The 21,287-nt window shown below is 46.1% G+C and overlaps 1 protein-coding gene across 1 annotated transcript; it reads right to left on the bottom strand.

Moving 5' to 3' along the window:
• Positions 1–1,896: 1,896 nt before the first annotated feature.
• Positions 1,897–4,867, bottom strand: LOC308150273 (tripartite motif-containing protein 29-like; the record flags this gene model as incomplete). Its single annotated transcript, XM_080523123.1, has 4 exons — positions 1,897–2,079; positions 2,831–3,064; positions 3,471–3,566; positions 4,289–4,867. The coding sequence occupies 4 exons, from the start codon at positions 4,865–4,867 to the stop codon at positions 1,897–1,899; spliced, it is 1,092 nt and encodes a 363-aa protein (XP_080379249.1).
• Positions 4,868–21,287: the final 16,420 nt, after the last annotated feature.

Below are 21,287 nucleotides of genomic sequence, written 5' to 3'. Positions count from 1 at the left end.
AATCATACTGCTCCTCAGCCTCCTCTGTAGCCATCCTACCGGCCCCGCTCATTGCTCCCGCGGCCGCCGTTCCCTCTGATAATGTACCGGTAATTTCCAACGCCTTTTGCTTGTCATTGTCATGATGAACTGTTTCGGTCACAAGTCCCGTGTCCATGTCCGATTCCTCTGCCACTTCCTCTTGCTTGTCTCCATGTTTCTCTCCCTCGTCGTCTACCTCCACAAGTTCAAGGCTAGTGCTAGTGCTAGTTGAAGGAATCACACTAGCACCTGCTGCTTGCTTCACAAACAGATCGGTTATTTTTGTTAATTTCCCCCCCTCTGCCAATAGAGCTTTCTTCGATTTGTCCCTCTTTTTCTCTGCCCCACCCTTTGATCGTTTAGTGCCCCGATTCATTTTATTTTAGCTAGATGCAATTTTCCTGTCAGTTTATCGTTGAGTTATCAAGCAGTGTAGTAGCAACGAGTTGATCATGGGAAAATGCGTGTAACGTTACGTCACACGTCACGTTAGGCCCTGGCCCGGGCACCCGCGCAGAACTGCGTGGGAGGCCCGGGCCGATATATAATGTTTTGGGCCGCGGTCGGCTGAAATAAGTTATTTTCAATGAAAATCACCAGAGACAAAAAAAAAACAAAAAAAAAAAAGTTTTTTTTTTTTTTTAAACATTCTGAGCGGCCCAGAGTCTCGCGGCCGTCCTGGCATTTGCCAGGCATGCCCGGTGGCCAGTCCGCCACTGTGTGTGTGTGTGTTGTCTATTCGTTCCAGCTCTCGTGGTCCTCATATCTAATAGATAGAAGGTGTAGATAGAAGATAGAAGGTGTAGATAGAAGGTGTAGATAGAAGATAGAAGGTGTAGATAGAAGATAGAAGGTGTAGATAGAAGGTGTAGATAGAAGGTGTAGATAGAAGATAGAAGGTGTAGATAGAAGGTGTAGATAGAAGATAGAAGGTGTAGATAGAAGATAGAAGGTGTAGATAGAAGATAGAAGGTGTAGATAGAAGATAGAAGGTGTAGATAGAAGGTGTAGATAGAAGATAGAAGGTGTAGATAGAAGATAGAAGGTGTAGATAGAAGATAGAAGGTGTAGATAGAAGATAGAAGGTGAAGATAGAAGGTGTAGATAGAAGATAGAAGGTGTAGATAGAAGGTGTAGATAGAAGGTGTAGATAGAAGATAGAAGGTGTAGATAGAAGATAGAAGGTGTAGATAGAAGATAGAAGGTGAAGATAGAAGGTGTAGATAGAAGATAGAAGGTGTAGATAGAAGATAGAAGGTGAAGATAGAAGGTGTAGATAGAAGATAGAAGGTGTAGATAGAAGGTGTAGATAGAAGGTGCCTTGATGTTACAGTAATGTGGTATGATGACAGACCGACCCCCCCCCCCCCCCCCCCCCCATCTCACACCTGGCTGTGTCCTGTGCAGTTAGAGGTCTTTGAATCCCAACATGCTCTCAACCCTGTCGAGGCTCTCAGCAACGTTCAAGCTGATTCCCCCCTCCCCACCCCCCCTCGCAACCATTTGGGATGTTCATCCAGTATTGATGACTCCCGCGTGTGACTCACGCAACCGCCCTCCCAGACAAAATGTGGGGCAGTTGACGTGTGGGGGCTCATTTGTTTTTTTGCAGAACACTACTTAGACTACTAACAGACCTCACTACTTAGACTACTAACAGACCTCACTACTTAGACTACTTAGACTTACTACTTAGACTACTAACAGACCTCACTACTTAGACTACTAACAGACCTCACTACTTAGACTACTTAGACTTACTACTTAGACTACTAACAGACCTTACTACTTAGACTACTAACAGACCTCACTACTTAGACTACTAACAGACCTCACTACTTAGACTACTAACAGACCTTAGACTATATAAAGGGGCTAGAGGTAGAGTTTTAGCTCACCTGTAGTTGAGATCTTGGACCACTCCCCCTTAAAGATGTCCTCTAGTTTCTCTCTCATCTTAGACACAGCCTGAGTCACATCTCCAAAGTACTGAAGAGGACCCACAATGATGCTGGGTAAGTCTGAAGATACACTGGGACTGGAGAGAGACTGGTAACTCTGGAGAGAGAGAGAGAGAGAGAGAGAGAGAGAGAGAGAGAGAGAGAGAGAGAGAAAGAGAGAGAGAGAGAGAAAGAGAGGGAGAGAGAGAGACAGAGAGAGAGAGAGAGACAGAGAGACAGACAGACAGAGAGGGGGAGAGAGAGAGAAAGAGAGAGAGAGAGAAAGAGAGGGAGAGAGAGAGACAGAGAGAGAGAGAGACAGAGAGACAGACAGACAGAGAGGGGGAGAGAGAGAGAGAGAGACAGCGAGAGAGAGATAGACAGAGAGAGAGAGAGACAGAGAGAGAGGGAGAGAGAGACAGACAGACAGAGAGAGACACAGAGAGAGAGAGAGACAGAGAGACAGACAGAGAGAGAGAGAGAGACAGAGAGACAGAGAGAGAGAGACAGAGAGAGCCAGAGAGAGAGACAGAGAGAGACAGAGAGAGAGAGAACGAGAGAGAGAGAGAGAGAGAGAGAGAGACAGAGACACAGAGAGAGAGAGAGAGAGACAGAGACAGAGAGAGAGACAGAGAGAGAGAGAGACATGGTAAGGGACAGAGACAGAGAGAGAGAGAGAGAGACAGGGTAAGGGACAGAGACACAGAGAGAGAGAGAGAGAGAGAGAGAGAGAGAGAGAGAGAGAGAGAGAGAGATGTGCCTGGTCATACTGGCTGCTGTGAGGAAGGGTTAAATGAATAACTGAACAGGAAGCTCCTTTCAGTGTTCCAGATGGAGGGTCAGCGTAGTTACCTGGTTACCATAGTTACCTGGAGGAAATGGATGTGATCGTCTGTGTGTGAAAGCTGCCCCAGCTCAGCGTCTCTCCTCCTCAGCTCAGCGATCTCCTGCTCCAGTCGCTCCAGGAGTCCTTTAGCCTGACTCACTGCTGCCTCCTGCTGGGCTCTGATCAGCTGCTTCACCTCAGAAAGCCTTCTCTCAATGGAGCGGATCAGCTCAGTAAAGATCCACTCACTGTCCTCCACTGCTGCCTGTGCAGAGCGCTGTTGGGACACACACACAGACACACACACAAAGACACACAGACACACAGACACACAGACACACACACAAACACAAACACAGAAGACAGGTGTGAAGTTGTTGCAAAACTGTAGCCCGCAATTAAAGTTCCTCAAACCAAGTCTCCAACTTCTGACCTCTGACCTGCCAACACATGTGACCATCTCTACCCACTGTTAACCAGCTACGCTAGCGAAATAGGACAGCGTAGGTTGGAGTACTTGAACTGGAGGAGTGATATTTAGTATCTCACCTCAGCTACACACACACACACACACACACACACACACACACACACACACACACACACACACACACACACAGATTGGAGAGTGGCTGACTGGAGGAGAGCAGTGAAATGGTGCGTCTCCTCTGGTCAATACTCACTGTGAGAGACTCCACAGCCTGTTGGATCTCCTTCAGCTCCTTCTCTCTCTCCTGGACTCTCTCCTGGACTTTCTGCTGACTCATCCCCAGCTGCCTCTGTGGACAAACAAGTCTTTTGTTATGGAAATGCCAGATTGATAATGGTTAATGAAACAGAAATCAGAATTAATCATGTGTTGAAAAAGAGAATATATATATTGACATCAGATCAGGAAAATGTGACTGATATTGACAGACTCTCCATATTGATGCACAGTAGTACTATGGATACCAACATTGCAGTTGTAGTTTGATACTTTAAAAAATTATGGAAAATAAATAGGTCACTTTTTCATGTATATTCATTAGATAATACCATGGAATTTGTAACATATGGAATAAATGTCTTTTGAGGAAAAATACATCATTTGCAGGTTTTATGAATTCATGATGACCGTTTTAATCTGCCAAACTAAATCACACCTTGACCCTATAACTCTTATAGCAAAATATCTCCTGTCATAAAATCATGGTCAAATGTTTCTTTCAATCATTAACTCACTTCAGTGTAAGAGACAAGGACATGGACTCTCAGCTTTACACCCGCCCAGTTCATTTCACAAACACATACACATTAATTAATCTAATATGAACAATAAATAACATCTCTCCTGTCATTTAGTCCTTCCAAAAACACTCTCCTCTCTTTATTTCTAACATGACGTTACTCTCCTTCTTTCTCCGTCCTCCCTATCATTGATTCTCAGACAGCTGCCAGTGAGGAGACCCAGACAGTTCTACCTTTATCAGAGTCACCAACGAGTAGTTCTGGTTCTTACCTGCTTCTCAGTCCTTTCTGCTGCAGCTGAGACTGTATCATGGCCTTTATGTTCATCCACAGAACACAGATAACAGATACACTGCTGATCAGTGCGACAGAACATCTTCATCACTTCGTCATGACGAGAGCAGATCTTCTCCTGCAGTTGTGTGGAGGCTTTGACCAGCTTGTGCTTCTTAAAGGCAGGAGATTCATAGTGAGGCTGGAGGTGAGTTTCACAGTAAGAGGCCAGACACACCAGACAGGACATCAGGGCTTTCTGCTTTCTCCCAGTGCAGAAATCACACGCCACATCTCCAGGTCCAGCATAACAGTGAGCAGGAGGAGCAGCTTGTAGTCCTCTATTCTTTCGTTTCTCTTCCACTAATTCAGCCAACAGTGTGTTTCTCCTCAGAACAGGCCTTGGGATAAAGCTTTCCTTACACATAGGGCAGCTGTAGACCCCTTTCAGATCATCCAGATCCCAGCAGCCCTTAATACAGCCCATACAGTAGCTGTGTCCACAGGGAATAGCCACCGGATCCTTCAGTATATCCAGACAGATCGGACAACTAACAGAGTCCATGCTCTCTGCCATGTTGCTTCACTCACTACCAGACGGAGTAGCAGATAAGTTTTGTTTCTCTGTGTGTGCTTCTGGGTGGGAACACTTCCTGGTTCTGTGTCTCTGTAACTGTACAGGAAGTGGTGTTGGTGTGTGTGTGTGCGTGTGTGTGTGTGTGTGTGTGTGTGTGTTTGTGTGTGTGTGGACTTGTAGGGGGAGTGGTGTTGGACAGAGGCCAGGAACAGAGTGGATGTTGAATGAATGAATGAATGGTCTTTATTGTCATTAATACAGTACAGGTACCATACAACGAAATTTAGGAGGGGGGGTTCCCCTGGTGCTAGGAAAAAAAATACTAAAAACAAGAAGGGAAAAGAGCTGGTTTACATAAATAAAGGCTATATACACTATCCACTATACTATACTATACAAATAAAACACTGTGCTGAACTCTATGCTATGCTATAAATATCCTAACATTTCCTATCTCTGAACCTTATGTACACGAGGGTTGTCATATTGCACATAGTATTATTGCACATTCATTTAGTGTCGCAGTTTGCAGGTTTGAAATGTTCACAGTTGTATTTCAGTATTGCACTTATGATTACAATCTAGTAGCTACCATCAAATTGTCTAGATTGTCCAGGGCCTAGAACCTAGGTCTTTGCTGTGTTCAGGGCCTGAATGGCCCTAGGGTAGAAGCTGAGCTTCAGTCTATTTGTCCTTGCGGACATGGTCCTGAACCGCCTGCCTGAGGGCAGCCGAACAAAGTGTTCGTTCCCAGGGTGGGATGGGTCTCTGGAGATCTTGGAGGCCTTCCTGAGGCAGCGTGTGTTGTACAGCTCTTCCAGAGAGGGGAGGGGGGCGCCGATGATCTTCTGGGCCGATCTCACGACTCTCTGGAGCGCTTTCCTCTCTGCGGCTGTGCAGCTGGAGAACCACACGCAGATGCAGTAGGTGAGGATGCTCTCCACTGTGCAGCGGTAGAAGGTCACAAGCAGCTCCTGTCTGAGGTGGTATTTCCTGAGGACTCTCAGGAAGTAGAGCCGCTGTTGTGCCTTCTTGATGATGGCTGCTGTGTTGGTCTTCCAGGACAGGTCATCCTGTATGTGCACCCCCGGGAATCGGAGAGTTGAGACTCTCTCCACGCTCCCTCCATCGACGAGCAGGGGCTGGACCTCCGATTTTTTCCTCCTGAAGTCCACGATGATTTCCTGGGTCTTTGACTGGTTCAGCAGCAGGTTGTTAACCTTGCACAGCTTGCCCAGCTGCTCCACCTCATCCCTGTACGCCGCCTCGTCCCCCCCTGAGATGCAGCCCACCACGGTGGTGTCGTCTGCAAACTTTATGATGGAGTTGCTGGGGTGGACGGGGGAGAAGTCGTAGGTGTAGAGGTTGTAGAGGATGGGGCTTAGCACGCAGCCCTGGGGGGACCCAGTGCTGAGTCTGAGGGCTGTGGAGGTGTGGGAGCCCACCCGCACCCTCTGGGGGCGGTCAGACAGGAAGTCCTTGATCCATGCACAGATGGAGTGTGATAGTCCCAGGTCTAGTAGTTTGGTCACTAGCCTGTCTGGAAGGATAGTGTTGAAGGCAGAGCTGAAGTCCACAAAGAGCAGTCTCGCGTAGCTGTTCCCCCTCTCCAGGTGGGATAGAGTGGAGTGGAGAGTCGCCGCGATGGCGTCCTCTGTGGACCTGTGGGCTCTGTAGGCGAACTGGTATGGATCCAGGTTGGGCGGGAGGCGTGTGACTATGTGGGCCCGGACCAGTTTCTCGAAGCACTTCATGATGATTGGTGCATCTGAACAGCACATTCAACTTCCCTATGCAGCCACCAGGGTTCTCCTAGTGAAATCATCCCTTTTCCACAAATGCAACAATCATATTATTTATTGACTTGCTCAAAGATTGCGGTAATGTGAGTTTGAGTTAAATTACCAGCTGTGGCCACTAGATGGCACAGTTTCACATCCTCCTCCTATGTTGCCTGCTACAGAGCAGAACCAGAGAAGTTGGTCAGTGCAGCTGAGAGATGCCTGTGTCTGTCCCACCATGCAGAGTTACTATATAAAGTTGACCAACTAAGATACTACACCAGCACCTCCTCCATTTCCTGATTCACCACTCCTGGGTTATCACAAAGACATTGTTTCTACCTGGATTATGTCAATAACCTGTCATGAACATGTGACTAGAACATGAGGAATCATAATGACTCTGGACTGATGTTGACCTGTCCTCATGACGGTATTCACCACCTGCCACCACCTTCCTCTAGTGACAGTGGATAGTGTACATAGCCTTCATTTATGTAAACCAGCTCCTTTCCCTTCTTGTTTTTTTAGTTTTTTTCTTTCCTAGCACCAGGGGAGCCACCCCTCCCAAATGTCGTTGTTTGGTACCTGTACTATAGCAATGACAATAAAGACCATTCATTCATTAATTCATTCATTCATAGGAGAGGAAGAATTAAAAGTAAAAGTGCCCATATGCGCAGAAAGACATGATTAATCAATGCTTGCAGTAACGTTTCTGTTCACTGTTTTCGTTCCCTCAACTCTCAAATCCGCTCGCCATGAACAAACATTTGAACAAGTTACAGAAGCAACTGCGTTCCAGACAAACTCGACCTCTGACTCAATGGAACGCATCATACACCGAAAATTCACTGGTGCATATTGAACCGTGGATGGCGAACCATACAGTTCAATATAAACAGAGAACCGTTGCACCCCTAATATGCATTAGCTACTTTAAATGACCATAGAACACTGCACCTTCTGAGGACACAGGTCCCGGGGCAATTTTCTGTCTTCCACGACCCACAAGTTGACCCTCAGAAGTGGAGTGAACTGGCCGTGCTTCCTCCTGAGGGGGAGCCTTTAAGAAAAAACATAAAAATGTACCGGTAATCAAAAATACTTTATTGAAAGCCCTTACCAGTTCCTATAATAACTCATGTTTCATATCAACAACACTCCACAAAATTACTGTGAAAACTCATAAAGGTAAGTGAAGTAATCTTAACCACTCAATTAGCAGTGCAAGAGCATTCAAATACAGTCAGAACTGAATTAATGATATGCCTAAAAACTATTACAGTGACAGAATACAATAGTGACCTTATAAATTCAGCATTACATTTGTTGTCTTCTGGCAGAGATGCCATCATAGGATTATTTATCCTGATCCATTCTCATCCTATTATATTTATATCGAGGATACACTACACAATTTATAAAATCTTCATACCGGAAAACCTCTGACATTTTGTGATCACCCTTGCCCAAATTATTGTGTCTTGCTGTTGCTCTCTCCAAGATCAGGGGTTCTCACATCACACATTTTAATTTATACATTTACATAAGATTTGACCATCAAGACCCTACAGTAGCCTCAATTCATACAGCCATGTTGGTACAGCCATGCGTAACGGCGAAATCCTGTGGGCAGAATTAATTCCTACAATATGTTGGTAATTGATGTGTATAAGGATTATTAATGAACTCACCGACACCGCCCCTGGTTGCCCAGTCTCTTGACCGCGTGCACGACCCCTCGATCCTGCTCTGGCTCGACCCGTCATTTTAGGGTTTGGGTTCAAACTGGAATGGAACTGGAAGAAACATACAAATTAAACTTCTCATTCTACAATTTTAACATAGCAAAGTTTGACATGACTACCACGTATACATTTGGAACACAATTAAAGACAGTCACGAGCACATGTCGTGACCACAGTCGTGACCACATACTGGCGCAAAGTGCTGCACGAGGCAAGAAACAAGACTTAGCTAGCTAACTAACAACCACTTTGTAGTTCATAAATTAGCTAATGGAGTCATCGTTGCTTCTGTAGTCTACAGTTAAAATGCATTGCTTTAGATGTATTAATTACTAACTGGCTAATATTATTGAACATTTAAACATTGCGTTAGAACAGGCGGCCTGTCTAAACTAGCTCGCTAAAATCACAACTGGCAACTGGACTTGAAACCATCTCGTGTGGCTCAATTAAAAGCTTATATTCTTTAATTACTTTCACAGTGATTATCTAGCAGCATGTAAGGTAATAAACATCATGTAGCTAGCTCTATTTTTTCATAGAATGCCTTAGATGTATGAATGAATGAATAAATGAATGAATGAATGAATGAATGAATGAATGAATGAATGGACTTTATTGTCATTGCTACAGTACAGGTACCAAACAACGAAATTTAGGAGGGGTGGCTCCCCTGGTGTTAGGAAAGGATTTTTTTTTAAATTCTTTTAGAAAAAGAATAAAATCACAAGAAGGTAAGGAGCTGGTTTACATAAATAAAGGCTATGTACACAATCCATTGTACTATACTGTACAGATAGTCAACTAGGGTTGTCATATTGCACAAAAGTATTTTTTCACGTTATTTAAAGTGTCACAGTTTGCAGGCTTGAAATGTACATGTTTGTGCCTCAGCACTAGCTGCCATACAATCCGTCCAGACTGTCCTGGGCCCAGAACTTAGGCCTTTGCTGTGTTCAGGGCCTTGACGGCCCTGTGGTAGAAGCAGTTCTTCAGTCTGTTTGTCTTAGCGGCCGGGGTCCTGTACCTCCTTTTCGAGGGCAGCCTGATAAAGTGTACGTGCCCAGGGTGGGTCGGGTCCCTGGAGATCTTGTAGGCCTTCCTGAGACAGCGTGTGTTGTACAGCTCTTCCAGAGAGGGGAGGGGGGCGCCGGTGATCTTCTGTGCTGTTCTCACGACTCTCTGTAGCGCGTTTCTCTCCGCTGTTGTGCAGCTGTAGAACCAGTTGCAGATGCCGTAGGTGAGGATGCTCTCCACTGCGCCGCGGTAGAAGGCCACCAGTATCTCCTGCTTGTTGTGTTCTTTCCTGAGGCATCTCAGGGTGTATAGCCGCTGTTGTGCCCTCTTGATGGTGCCTTTTGTGTTGTCCTTCCAGGCCAGGTCATCCCGCATGTGATGTCCCAGGAATCGGAGGGTTGAGACTCTCTCCACGCTCTCTCCGTCGATGAGCTGGGGCTGGATCTCGGACTTTTTCCTCCTGAAGTCTACGATGAATTCCTGGGTCTTTGACTTGTTTAGCAGCAGGTTGTTAACCTTGCACAGCTTGCTCAGTTGCTCTACCTCATCCCTGTACGCCGCCTCGTCCCCCCCCGAGATACATCCCACCACGGTGGTGTCGTCTGCAAACTTTACGATGTAGTTGCTGGAGTGGACGGGGGTGAAGTCGTGGGTGTAGAGGTTGTAGAGGATGGGGCTTAGCACGCAGCCCTGGGGGGACCCAGTGCTGAGGCTGAGGGCTGTGGAGGTGTGGGGGCCCACCCGCACCCTCTGGGGGCGGTCGGTCAGGAAGTCCTTGATCCACGCACATATAGAGTGTGATAGACCCAGGTCTAGTAGTTTGGTCACTAGCCTGTCTGGAAGGATGGTGTTGAAGGCGGAGCTGAAGTCCACGAAGAGCAGTCTCGCGTAGCTGTTTCCCCTCTCCAGGTGGGATAGAGTGGCGTGGAGAGTCGTCGCGATGGCGTCCTCTGTGGACCTGTGGGCTCTGTAGGCGAACTGGTATGGATCCAGGTTGGGCGGGAGGCGTGTGAGTATGTGGGCCCGGACTAGTTTCTCGAAGCACTTCATGATGATTGGTGTGAGTGCCACCGGGCGGTAGTCGTTTAGGCAGCTCACCGTGCTTTTCTTCGGGACTGGGATGATAGTTGAGGTTTTCAGGCAGGGTGGGACGGTGGCCTGGGACAGGGACTGGTTAAAGATGTTGGTGAAAACCCCGGCCAGCTGGTCTGCGCAGTCTCTCAGCACCCGTCCCAGGACGCCATCCGGCCCCGAGGCTTTCCTGGGGTCCACCGCCTTCAGTACGCGTCTCACTTCATGCTCTGTGAGGGTGAGGCTGCTGAGAGCTGGAGAGAGTGGTGTTTGTGTTGCGGTTACCTCCGTTCGCCCCTCGTCGAACCGGGCGTAGAAGGTGTTCAGCTTTCCCGCCAGCAGGGGGTCGTCCTCTGCGGCTGTGAGCCTGTTGGCTCTGAAGTTTGTCATCTGCTGAACCCCCTGCCACATCCGCCTGGAGTCGTTGCTCAGGAGGCATTCCTCAATCTTCTCTCTGTGCTCTGCCTTGGCCGCTTTGATGCCGCGCTTTAGGTTGGCCCTGGTGGAGCTGTACAGCGGTGTGCTCTTCCCTGCGAAGAAGGCGTTGTCCCTCTCGTTGATCAGTTTTTGGACCTTCCCAGTCATCCATGGCTTCGTGTTGGGGTAGACCCGGACCCGTTTGTCCACGGTGACTGAGTTGGTGCAGTTCACTATGTGGTTCAGAACCGACGACGTGTACTGTTCCAGGTCCTCATGCTCATATTCCTGCCATAGGGTGTCATTTAGGCAGATCTGCAGTGGAGCGGACCCTTCTGGCCAGGTTCTGACAGTCTTAGTGGTGATGGGAGCACTTTTCCCCATTGTAGTGTATGCAGGAATCAGGAGGATTGACACATGGTCAGACATGCCTAGATGAGCTAGCGGACTAGCCTTGTAAGCACGTTTGATGTTGGTGTATACCTTATCCAGTGTTTTTTCTCCTCTCGTTGCACATTTCACATGCTGATAGAACTTGGGTAGTACTGCCTTCAGGTCGACATGATTGAAGTCCCCCGCTATGATGTGAATAGCCTGTGGATCAGTGCTTTGTTGGCTACTGATGGCTTCATATAGTCGCGCCAATGCTACTCTGCTGTCTGCGCTAGGCGCTATATACACACATGTACTTACATAGTGACTTCTTTCAAATCTCAGACTCAACTGTCTGCGATACGAATTGTATCAGGTTATTTGTAGGGCTTCTCAACCTGAGTATTACTGCGCACGTAATACAATTCTCGTATCATTCATTGGTTCACAGAATACTGAATTCTATAAATATTTTATTTATTGAATACACGGGCATTATTTTCGAATCAAAGGAAGTAAAACAAATGTCTTACTATACACTGTACACATACTCATTGTATAGTAGGGCTATACAGTTGGGTAGGAGAGGGAACTATATTTTGGTAGTATAATGGCGCAGTAATCACTACGACCATGGACATTTCGGGGAGACCTCTACCTCCCCTTTTCATAATCTAGTCACATGCGATTTGCTCCAATCTATAATATGTCCACTAGTTGGTATAGTCAATAGTTAATATGTGAAAAAATAGTTCACTTTTTCATAAAAGCACAAAACTTGGTACACTTGTACAGTTTGGGGTCCTGAACATTTTCAGACGTGGAGCCCTCGCAAAAACTCCTCCTAGTGGCCATGGCGGGCATTTTCCTTTCCGCCATAGCCCAATTGTGTATTTTGCTTCATATCTCCTGAACCAAACATGATAACACCGAACAAATGATGTCTACCCCTATGTTTTGAAGGTCAAGGATTAAAATGATACCATATACAACATCATGAAGTGTTCAGGTGGCCATGGCGGGCATTTTCCTTTCCGCCATAGCCGAATTATGTATTTTGCTTCATTATCTCCTCAACCAAACATGATAACTTAACACTGAACAAATGATGTCTACCCCCATGTTTTGAAGGTCAAGGATTACAATGATACCATACACAACATCATAAAATGTTCTGGTGAATAGTTAGTGGTGAAATCAGTGACGTTGTGACTGAGAATGATTAAAATGAAATCGCAGTATCTGAGAATATGCATATTCAATTTTCACAATATATTTCATATAAGAATTTATTTACTATAGTTCTCTAATTCCAGAATTGTCTATTAGGCTATGAATGTAGGTATTTCAGTTGTTGCACCTTACTTGGAAAGTGTTGACAGAGTGGATGTGGTGTGGGACTGCTATGAAGCAAACAGCTTAAAGTCCCAGACAAGACAGAAGCGAGGAACGGGCACAAGAACAAGAGTGGATGGAAAAAACAAGATACCAACCAACTGGAAAGGTTTCCTGAGAGTGGACGAAAACAAAACAGAACTGTTTCACTTCCTGGCCAGGAACCTTGTGGAAATGTCAACGACCAAACAAGTTGTTTCCAGGTACGGACCCAATGCTCTGTCAACTCACCCACTACTAGACACACATCATCTTTCCCCTTGCACACATGAGGAAGCAGATACAAGGATGCTACTCCATGAATGAATGAATGAATGAATGAATGAATGAATGAATGAATGAATGGACTTTATTGTCATTGCTACAGTACAGGTACCAAACAACGAATGTGGCGGATGCTACAAGAAAGGGGTATAGAAAGATCATCCTGCGCACTGTGGACACAGTTGTGTTGTGGTCCTAGCCATTGCACACGTGTCTGAGCTGGACATTGAGGAGCTGTGGGTGGCGTTTGGGACTAGTAAGAACTTCAGGTACATACCCATCCATGAGATCAAATCAAAGGCTCTTCCTGTGTTCCATGTTTTTACTAGCTGTGACAGTGTGTGCATTTGCAACCAGGGGCAAGAAGGCAGCATGGGATACCTGGAATGCCTATGACATGGCAACAGAGGCCTTCATGGCTCTGTCACAGGCTCCAAACAGCATACCGGAGGAAGTTATGTCTACTGTGGAGCGCTTCACAATTCTTCTCAATTTGCCTACAGAGCTAACAGGTCCACGGAGGATGCCATCGCCACAACTCTCCACTCTACCCTGTCCCACCTGGAGAGTGGGGGGGGGCTACGCACGGCTGCTCTTCGTGGACTTCAGCTCGGCATTTAACACCATCCTACCCGACAGATTGGTGCCCAAACTCCTAAACCTCGGACTAGACCACCTCCTCTGCCGGTGGTCCAAGGACTTCCTGTCTGACTGCCCCCAGAGGGTCAAGATAGGCCCCCACACCTCCACAGCCATCAGCCTCAGCACCGGATCCACCCAGGGCTGCGTGCTGAGTCCCCTATTCTATTCCATCTACACCCACGACTTCATCGCCGTCCACCCCAGCAACGCCATCATCAAGTTTGCTGACGACACCACCGTGGTGGGCTGCATCTCCGAAGGTGACGAGGCCGCGTACCGCGACAAGGTGGAGCAGCTGTCAGTCCTGTGTAAAACCAACAACCTGCAGCTGAACAAGCTAAAGACCCAGGAGATAATTGTGGACTACAGGAGGAAGAATACCGTCATACAGCCCCTGTACATCGATGGTCTCAGTCTTCAGATTCCTGGGCGTCCACCTGGAGGATGACCTGACCTGGAGAACCAACACCACGGCGATCATCAAGAAGGCACAGCAGAGACTCTACTTCCTGAGAATACTCAGAAACTACCACCTCAGACAAGACCTGCTTGTGTCCTTCTACCGCTGCTCCGTGGAAAGCATCTTCACGTACTGCATCTGCGTGTGGCTCCTCAGCTGCACAGCCACAGAGAGGAAAGCGCTCCAGAGGGTCGTCAACTCGGCCCAGAAGATCATCGGATGCCCTCTCCCCTCCCTGGAAGAACTGTACAACTCCCGATGTCTCAACAAGGCAGTCAAAATCCTCAAGGACCCACACCACCCTGGCTACAAACACTTCATACGGCTGCGCTCAGGCAGGCGCTTCAGTATCATGCCTCATGTCTATTTATGTCTCATTCTTGTTTTTTATTATCTTAGGACTGTGTTTGATTGTTAGAACCTAGGGCTTGCATTTAAATGTTGTTGCACCTGTTACAATGACAATAAAGATAATTCATTATTTCATTCACTCTATAATCGCACCAGCAGCCAACTCAACATCGATGAAGCCCGTCTTGAGTTATTCACCAAGAAAGGAAGGGGAAAAGAGTAGTGTACCAAGGACGACATGGTTGGGGACAAGCTCTTGTGGTTGCACCTAAGATGCCATCACCAACAGACTGGGGTTGGATGGATCCAAGTGACTGGAAACCTTTGTGGTCAACTCTTCCACAGGCAAGCCAGTCCATCCTTGAACTTTTGAGTTGTGGCTGCAAGAAAGGCTGCCGGGGGCATTGCAAGTGCAGAAAAGCCTCCTTAAAGTGCACTGCTCTGTGTCAGTGTGGAGGAGACTGTGGAGACAGTGAAGAATAGGTGTCAGGGTAGTGTGTGGTGGCACCAGTGTGCGAATTAAATCACGGTGTGCGGGGGAGCCCAGGGATTAAAGCAAAAAAAAAAAAAAATCTCCTGACGGAAAAAAGAATTCAGGCCAAATCGGGGCCGGTGGCTTTCCGTGCGCAAAGCGCGCGTGCGATTTTCCGTTCTACGTTCTAATGCTTTGACTTTTCTTTCGGAAAATGTGAACACATTTCCGCGTTGTCGAAAATCAATGACACATCGCTAGTCAACTAACACGGCTTGTTTTGTGAGCCTGCTAAACAATGTACAGTAGTGTTCTAGTTAACTAGGTAACAATGTACAGTAGTGTTCTAGTTAACTAGGTAACAATGTACAGTAGTGTTCTAGTTAACTAGGTAACAATGTAAAGTAGTGTTCTAGTTAACTAGGTAACAATGTAAAGTAGTGTTCTAGTTAACTAGGTAACAATGTAAAGTAGTGTTCTAGTTAACTAGGTAACAATGTAAAGTAGTGTTCTAGTTAACTAGGTAACAATGTAAAGTAGTGTTCTAGTTAACTAGGTAGCAGTCCAATCCATTTCGCTGCTGTATTTTGGCTTGACTAGCGAGTTTGTGTTGTGATTCTCACCCTAGTTTCACCCTTTTCCATAGTTTTGAATAATACATGTGTGGACTGACGATGTAGCGCAGCCTAACTTATTCTAATAATTATTTAACATAGTTTTATTCTGATAATGATTCCCCCCTCCTCCCAGACTTACAAGGTCACATTATTATTGGATTGGTTGTTTGGTGCCGGGTGAAGTTAGCTAAACATTTAACCTGCTAGCTAGCAAGAGAAACATAATGTCACTCTCCAAAGGTCTAAAGAGGAAAGTTGACGGTGAAAACAGGGCATTTAAAGAGGAATGGACAGCGAACTATGCGTTCATCCTACCTGGTTTCATCAATGCAAAGCCGTTGTGAGAGACTCACATTTTCCGTGCTCACAATGAATGTTCCCTTCCACCTATACATGCAAGTTGTCCTTTTCATCAATGAATGCGATAAAGACGGACTAGAGGAATCGATTGGTGCATAAAAACCTTGAGAACTGCCGGATTAAAGTGACATCCATAATAATAACAAATAATAATAATACATTAGACTTATAGCGCTTTTCTAGACACTCAAAGACGTCCATATCACCAGATAGCCAACAAATAGTGACCGATGGGAGATGCCAGTTTTCTCATTAAGTGAGATTTAATAGCCTAATATTATTTTTTCTATTTTTAATGAATGGCTCATTGTAATTACTATCCCTAGTAATGTAGCGTGTTTGCTCTTGTCGTGTATTCTTATTGGTTATGAATCAAACAACAGCTAGTGAGTTTAAGATGATTTAATCCGAGTTACAAACAGATTTATACATACACGTGTTGATCCTGGGGCCTGGTGACAAAAAGAGACCGCTTCCTCCCTTCCTCGCTGGTTTTCCCTAGTCCCCTAGATCCCTGCCCTCTTATGCAAATACAGTCACAGGTCATAGCCTATCACCTTATCTAGATGGTCATGAGGGCCGTCCCCTGTGATGTCACTGTGATGTCACCCTTCCGGGTGCCCGCTGGTGCAAACATGAAGGCTACAGAATAGCATGACCCCCTATCATACTATCTATGCATGTGTGTGGAAATATACGACACATCCCCCCTCGGACCACCCAGAGGGTGTTCCGAAACTAAACGACCACAAAACAAAAACAAAAACACAAAACCCCACAAACTAACTAAAAAAAAAAAAAAGAATAAATAAAAAAAATAAATAAAATTAAAAATTAAAAAATAAACAACAACAGACAGAAAAACTACACCAACACACAACACAAGAAGCACAATAACACAGACCAACCCAGGACCAGTATTAGGAACCAAAGATATCATAAACAAAAAATAGAAAACAACCAATAATAAAAAGAATTTTGAAAATAACAATCACAATTAAACTAAACACAGTTCATCATGCACAAATCAATACAGCAACTTCCAACGACCGATGTTTTCTTTGTCCTTGAAGCGTCAGGGTCAGAGGTTACTAGCACTTGTACCCAGTTGGAGAACAGCCTTTACCGCTGTCTCAGATTGATAACACTTTCATAGTCAGCAGCTTCCATTTTCGTTGCGCTAGGAACAGAACCTCTTTCCTATCTTTGCATAACCACTACATCACTTCTCAACTGACATCAATCACATACGATATAGAAATAAACAAACAATACACAAATAATGACATTCAGTTATCATAACACATAATTCTCCAACAGTAAGCATAGGACAAAGGGAATGCATTAATGCATAGATCTTCACCTCAGGTGAGGACTAGTCTTCTGAAAAGTTCATTAACGTGGACTGAGTGACTGATTTTCCAAAAACAGTCAATGAGGCCCTGCCTCCTAAGAAAGTCAAAAATCATGTCTGCTATAATAGGTGCTCCTATCTTAGCAAAATAAGTTTCCCATGCCCCTAAGACCGTTTCCAGCCATGCTATCATCTGCTGTCCATTCCCGTCGTTCCCTTTGATCTGCTGCTTCACTACCCTATTCATAGTCTTTAATCTTTTCCTAACTGGTCGTCGTCCGTCAGTGTCATTGAGGTTCAGGCAGCCGCCTGGTCCCCTCCCACGCTGATCAAGGTCTGGGGAGTCGCCCTCAGCATCATCTGAAGCATGGTGCAGGCACTCGCCAGCATCCCCAGTAGCACAGGTGTCCAGGCTTTGGACACTCCCAGGCTGGACCTCCAGACTGTCAACCCTCTCTGCTTCGTTAGTTTCTGGTTTATTGGCATCTGGACAGCTTTCCACTGTCCCCTCGGTTTCAGGCACTGCCGGTAATGTCACTGGCTGTAACACTGGCATTGCCACTGGCTCTGGCAACACCACAGCATCTCCTCGTAGCTCCTCCTTCTCAGGTTCTCTGGGGACCTCGGCACCTGTTGGCACAACATCCTGCCTACTCTGTACATCCACCCCCCTGTCCACCACCCGTGGCCCTATTGGGGTAGGGATATGCCCAGACACCACTGGTGTACCCACTCTGATGTTGTTTCTCCAACAGACCCCACATTGACCTAAAGCATGGTCAATCTGTTCCATCAAATATGGACTCCAAAACCCATATTTCTTGGTGATCTTGCGTCTTACCTCCCCCCTAGCCACATGTGCTAATCCATGAGCTTCCTGTATTAACATGCCTAATAAATCTGAGGGTGCTACAACCAACCCCTCATGATTCCTCCATAGACCTGTGTCATCCTGACTTGCCCCCCTTGCTAGCCAAACGTTCTTGTCTAACGTAGTTACTCTACTCTGTAACATCAATAAATCCTCAAGTGTGACCATGCCCTGTAATTGCTTTTCATGTGTGACCAGAAGACCTTTACCTGCCTTGTCTGCTCCTGTAATGGCTTTGGCTGCATCTTCTGCAGCCCTGTTACCTTGTGTGACATGTGATGAGTCAGACCTGTGTGTGGCACACTTCACTATGGCTAATTCCTTTGGCTTCATCATGGCTTGTAACAGCTTCATGATCTGTGCGTGATGCTGTATAGGCGTACCATCAGTTCTCTTAAAACCCCGCCCCCTCCATACAGCTCCATTAAAATGACAAACATTATGTGCATAGGCAGAGTCGGTGTACACTGTCACTCTCCGTCCGGTTCCCAAGTTGCATGCTTCTGTGAGGGCAATCAATTCAGCCAACTGAGCCGAGCAAGGCTGAGGAACTGCCTCAGCCTGTTCTACAATAAACTTTGAATTTTGTGCTTTAACTAAGGAATACCCAGCGCACAAAGTTTCTCCTACCCCGTAACAAGACCCATCAACCCAATATTCTATATCAGCTCCCTTTAAAGGCAAAGCTTGTAGGTCTGTTCTATGCTTAATCACTCTGGCTGTCGATGGAACCTGAGCACCGGATGGCATCGTCACCTGACAGCCGTCAGGTGTGCATTTTACTGTACAGTTCAATTGGCATAGAGCATCTCTCCCTAGCAGCCCTGTTGGCGTGTGTTCTGACACAAGTGTTGACAGAGTTGCTCTCTGTCCCTTGTACTCTAAGTCTACAAGCTCAGTTGTAGGAATCAGCTGTTTAATTCCCTCAAATCCGATTGTCTTCACATATTCTCTAGACATAGGGAGGTGCGTGGCGCCTTCAGGCTTCTTTGTCACCACCAGCTGGCACCTCCCACTCGGATCTTCCGGGCACCCCTATAGGCCAGCTGCTGGGCCTCCGTAAGGGTTCATCACTCCTGGAGCAGGTGTAGTAGGGGGCCAATATCCTCCTCCTTGGCTCCCCCCTGCGCCCCCCTGGGGCCTGTTGCAGCAGGCACAGGCTAGATGTCCATTCTGGTCGCATTGGCATGGTTCTAGCATCTCCTTCCCTGCTGCTGTCCATCCCCCTGGTGGTGGTCCTTGGCCAGCCTGTGTGTACATCTGGTATGGAACCGCTTGCACCCCTGGTGGTCCTTGTGGGTATGGATACCCCCCTTGTGGCCCCTGTGGGTAGGACTGATAAGTAGCAGGATACCCCCCTTGTGGCCCCTGTGAGTAGGACTGGTAAGTAGCAGTCTGCACTCCAGGTGGCTGTTGCTGTGGGGCTAAAGCCTGCACTCCCTCTATGTTCCTCTCGCTTTCAGTCAATTGCAAATGAGTCAATATTCTGAGGGATTCTTCGTCTCGTGCCTTCTGTATCTGAATGTTCTTTCGATATAACTCAACTTGATGAGCTACGTGGTCTATATAAACAGCTTTGTTCATGTGTCGTAGCCCCACCACTTCTGCTAGCTTATCCTTAACTGGGGTAGGAAGCCCTTCTTGTATTTTTTCCCTGATTATGGATTTTTCTAAGGGGTTATCTTCAGCGTCTTTCCCTGTCACACTTCTCCATTGAGAGTGCACACGGGCAACATAACCCCTGGGATTCTCATCCCCCCCCAGTGGCTTCACAATGATATTGTCTGGGTGAATGTGAGTAGGGTAGATCTCCCTGATTGCTTTCCACAGTTTGCCTCTGTTTGCTGCGAAGAGCTCTGGATCATAAACTGATGTATTGATATATCTATGAAGTCCTGCCTTCATCAATATTTCCTGCATTGTATCCAATCCTGCAATAAAAGCTAAGAGTCTTTTCAGGTCTCCCATTGCGGCCTGCGTTCCTGTCAGTATCACGTCGACCTCTCGCGTCCACGAATGTCCTCCCTCTTGAAGAACTGGGAGTTTCTCGATCACTTCAGACAGATCTGTATGATGCCACGGATGATATTCCATCTTGTTACCCCGAATCAGCACTGGACAGTTCTTTAATGTATTTGATGACATTCGGTGACAATCTCCCTCTTTCTCCGGGCGTCTTCTCCCACCTTTCCTTTCGGCTGTGGCTATCATCTTCCTGACCTGCGCGTTGTAGCCTCCATCTGCATTGTCGTCATCACTTGAGTCTTCACTGCCATCTTCGCTGTCATCTTCCTCGTCACTCCTGTCGTCCCCTTTTCCCCTTGGCTCCTTCTTCTTCTTCTGGGAATGATCCTCCAGTGCCTTAGCATATGGAGGGGGACTGGAGGCAGGACACAGGTCTGGGGATGAAATGTTCAATTTCTGTTCCAGTGTTCTGGCCAATTTTTTTTTCTTTTCCGGTTCCATCTGAGCTATTTTCTGTCCCTCTACCTTAAATAGATCTAAAATAGCTAACTCTAACTTGCGTTTCTCTGATCTAATCGTTCCTCTTTGATGTGCTTTGTGCCCATTGATAAGTATCTCCAATGTTGCAATTAATTGTAAATTAAGGCTGCCCTCTTTCGGCCACGGCTGTTCAATGTATGCCCAACGGCTATTCCATTTCGTAGACATTTTGCTAATTTCCCTAACAAGAGGATTCATTTTTTCCACTACAGCCATAGGGGATAACGTAGCCAACATTCCACGATGTTCACTAATATCTTTTAACAGCTTCGTGGAATTCGACCCCATTCTACTTTGCTCAATATGCTGACAATATTCTATATTAGATAAGGTGTACGCTTCTTACAACCCACCTTATTTTGTCTTGTTTGCTAAACAAATGCTAGTCCAATATAACTGTATTAACCATCCCCACAAAAACCCTGCAACTTCAGAATAACAGACTTGCCTCTTGTGTATGTCAGTGCAGTATTAACTTAAATCTAATAGCTGTGTAAGTACTTTATACTTAAATGTGTTTCCTAATTGTTTATGAATATGTGTCACTTGATTACTCATTCAATACTAATTACAGTTCTGGTCAACACAATTATTAAATCACAAAGGCTGGTCACACCTAAGTATTCACTGATCCACAAAAACCCTTTTACTGCTCAACTATCAAATATGTACTATTCTGCTATTCCTTAATCAAACACTGTGGAAATGACCTAACTAAAA

This window comes from Nansenia antarctica (assembly GCF_963989245.1).
Source record: "Nansenia antarctica genome assembly, chromosome: 2".
NCBI classification, from domain to species: Eukaryota; Metazoa; Chordata; class Actinopteri; order Argentiniformes; family Microstomatidae; genus Nansenia; species Nansenia antarctica.
This window is presented reverse-complemented; position numbering and strand designations above follow the sequence as displayed.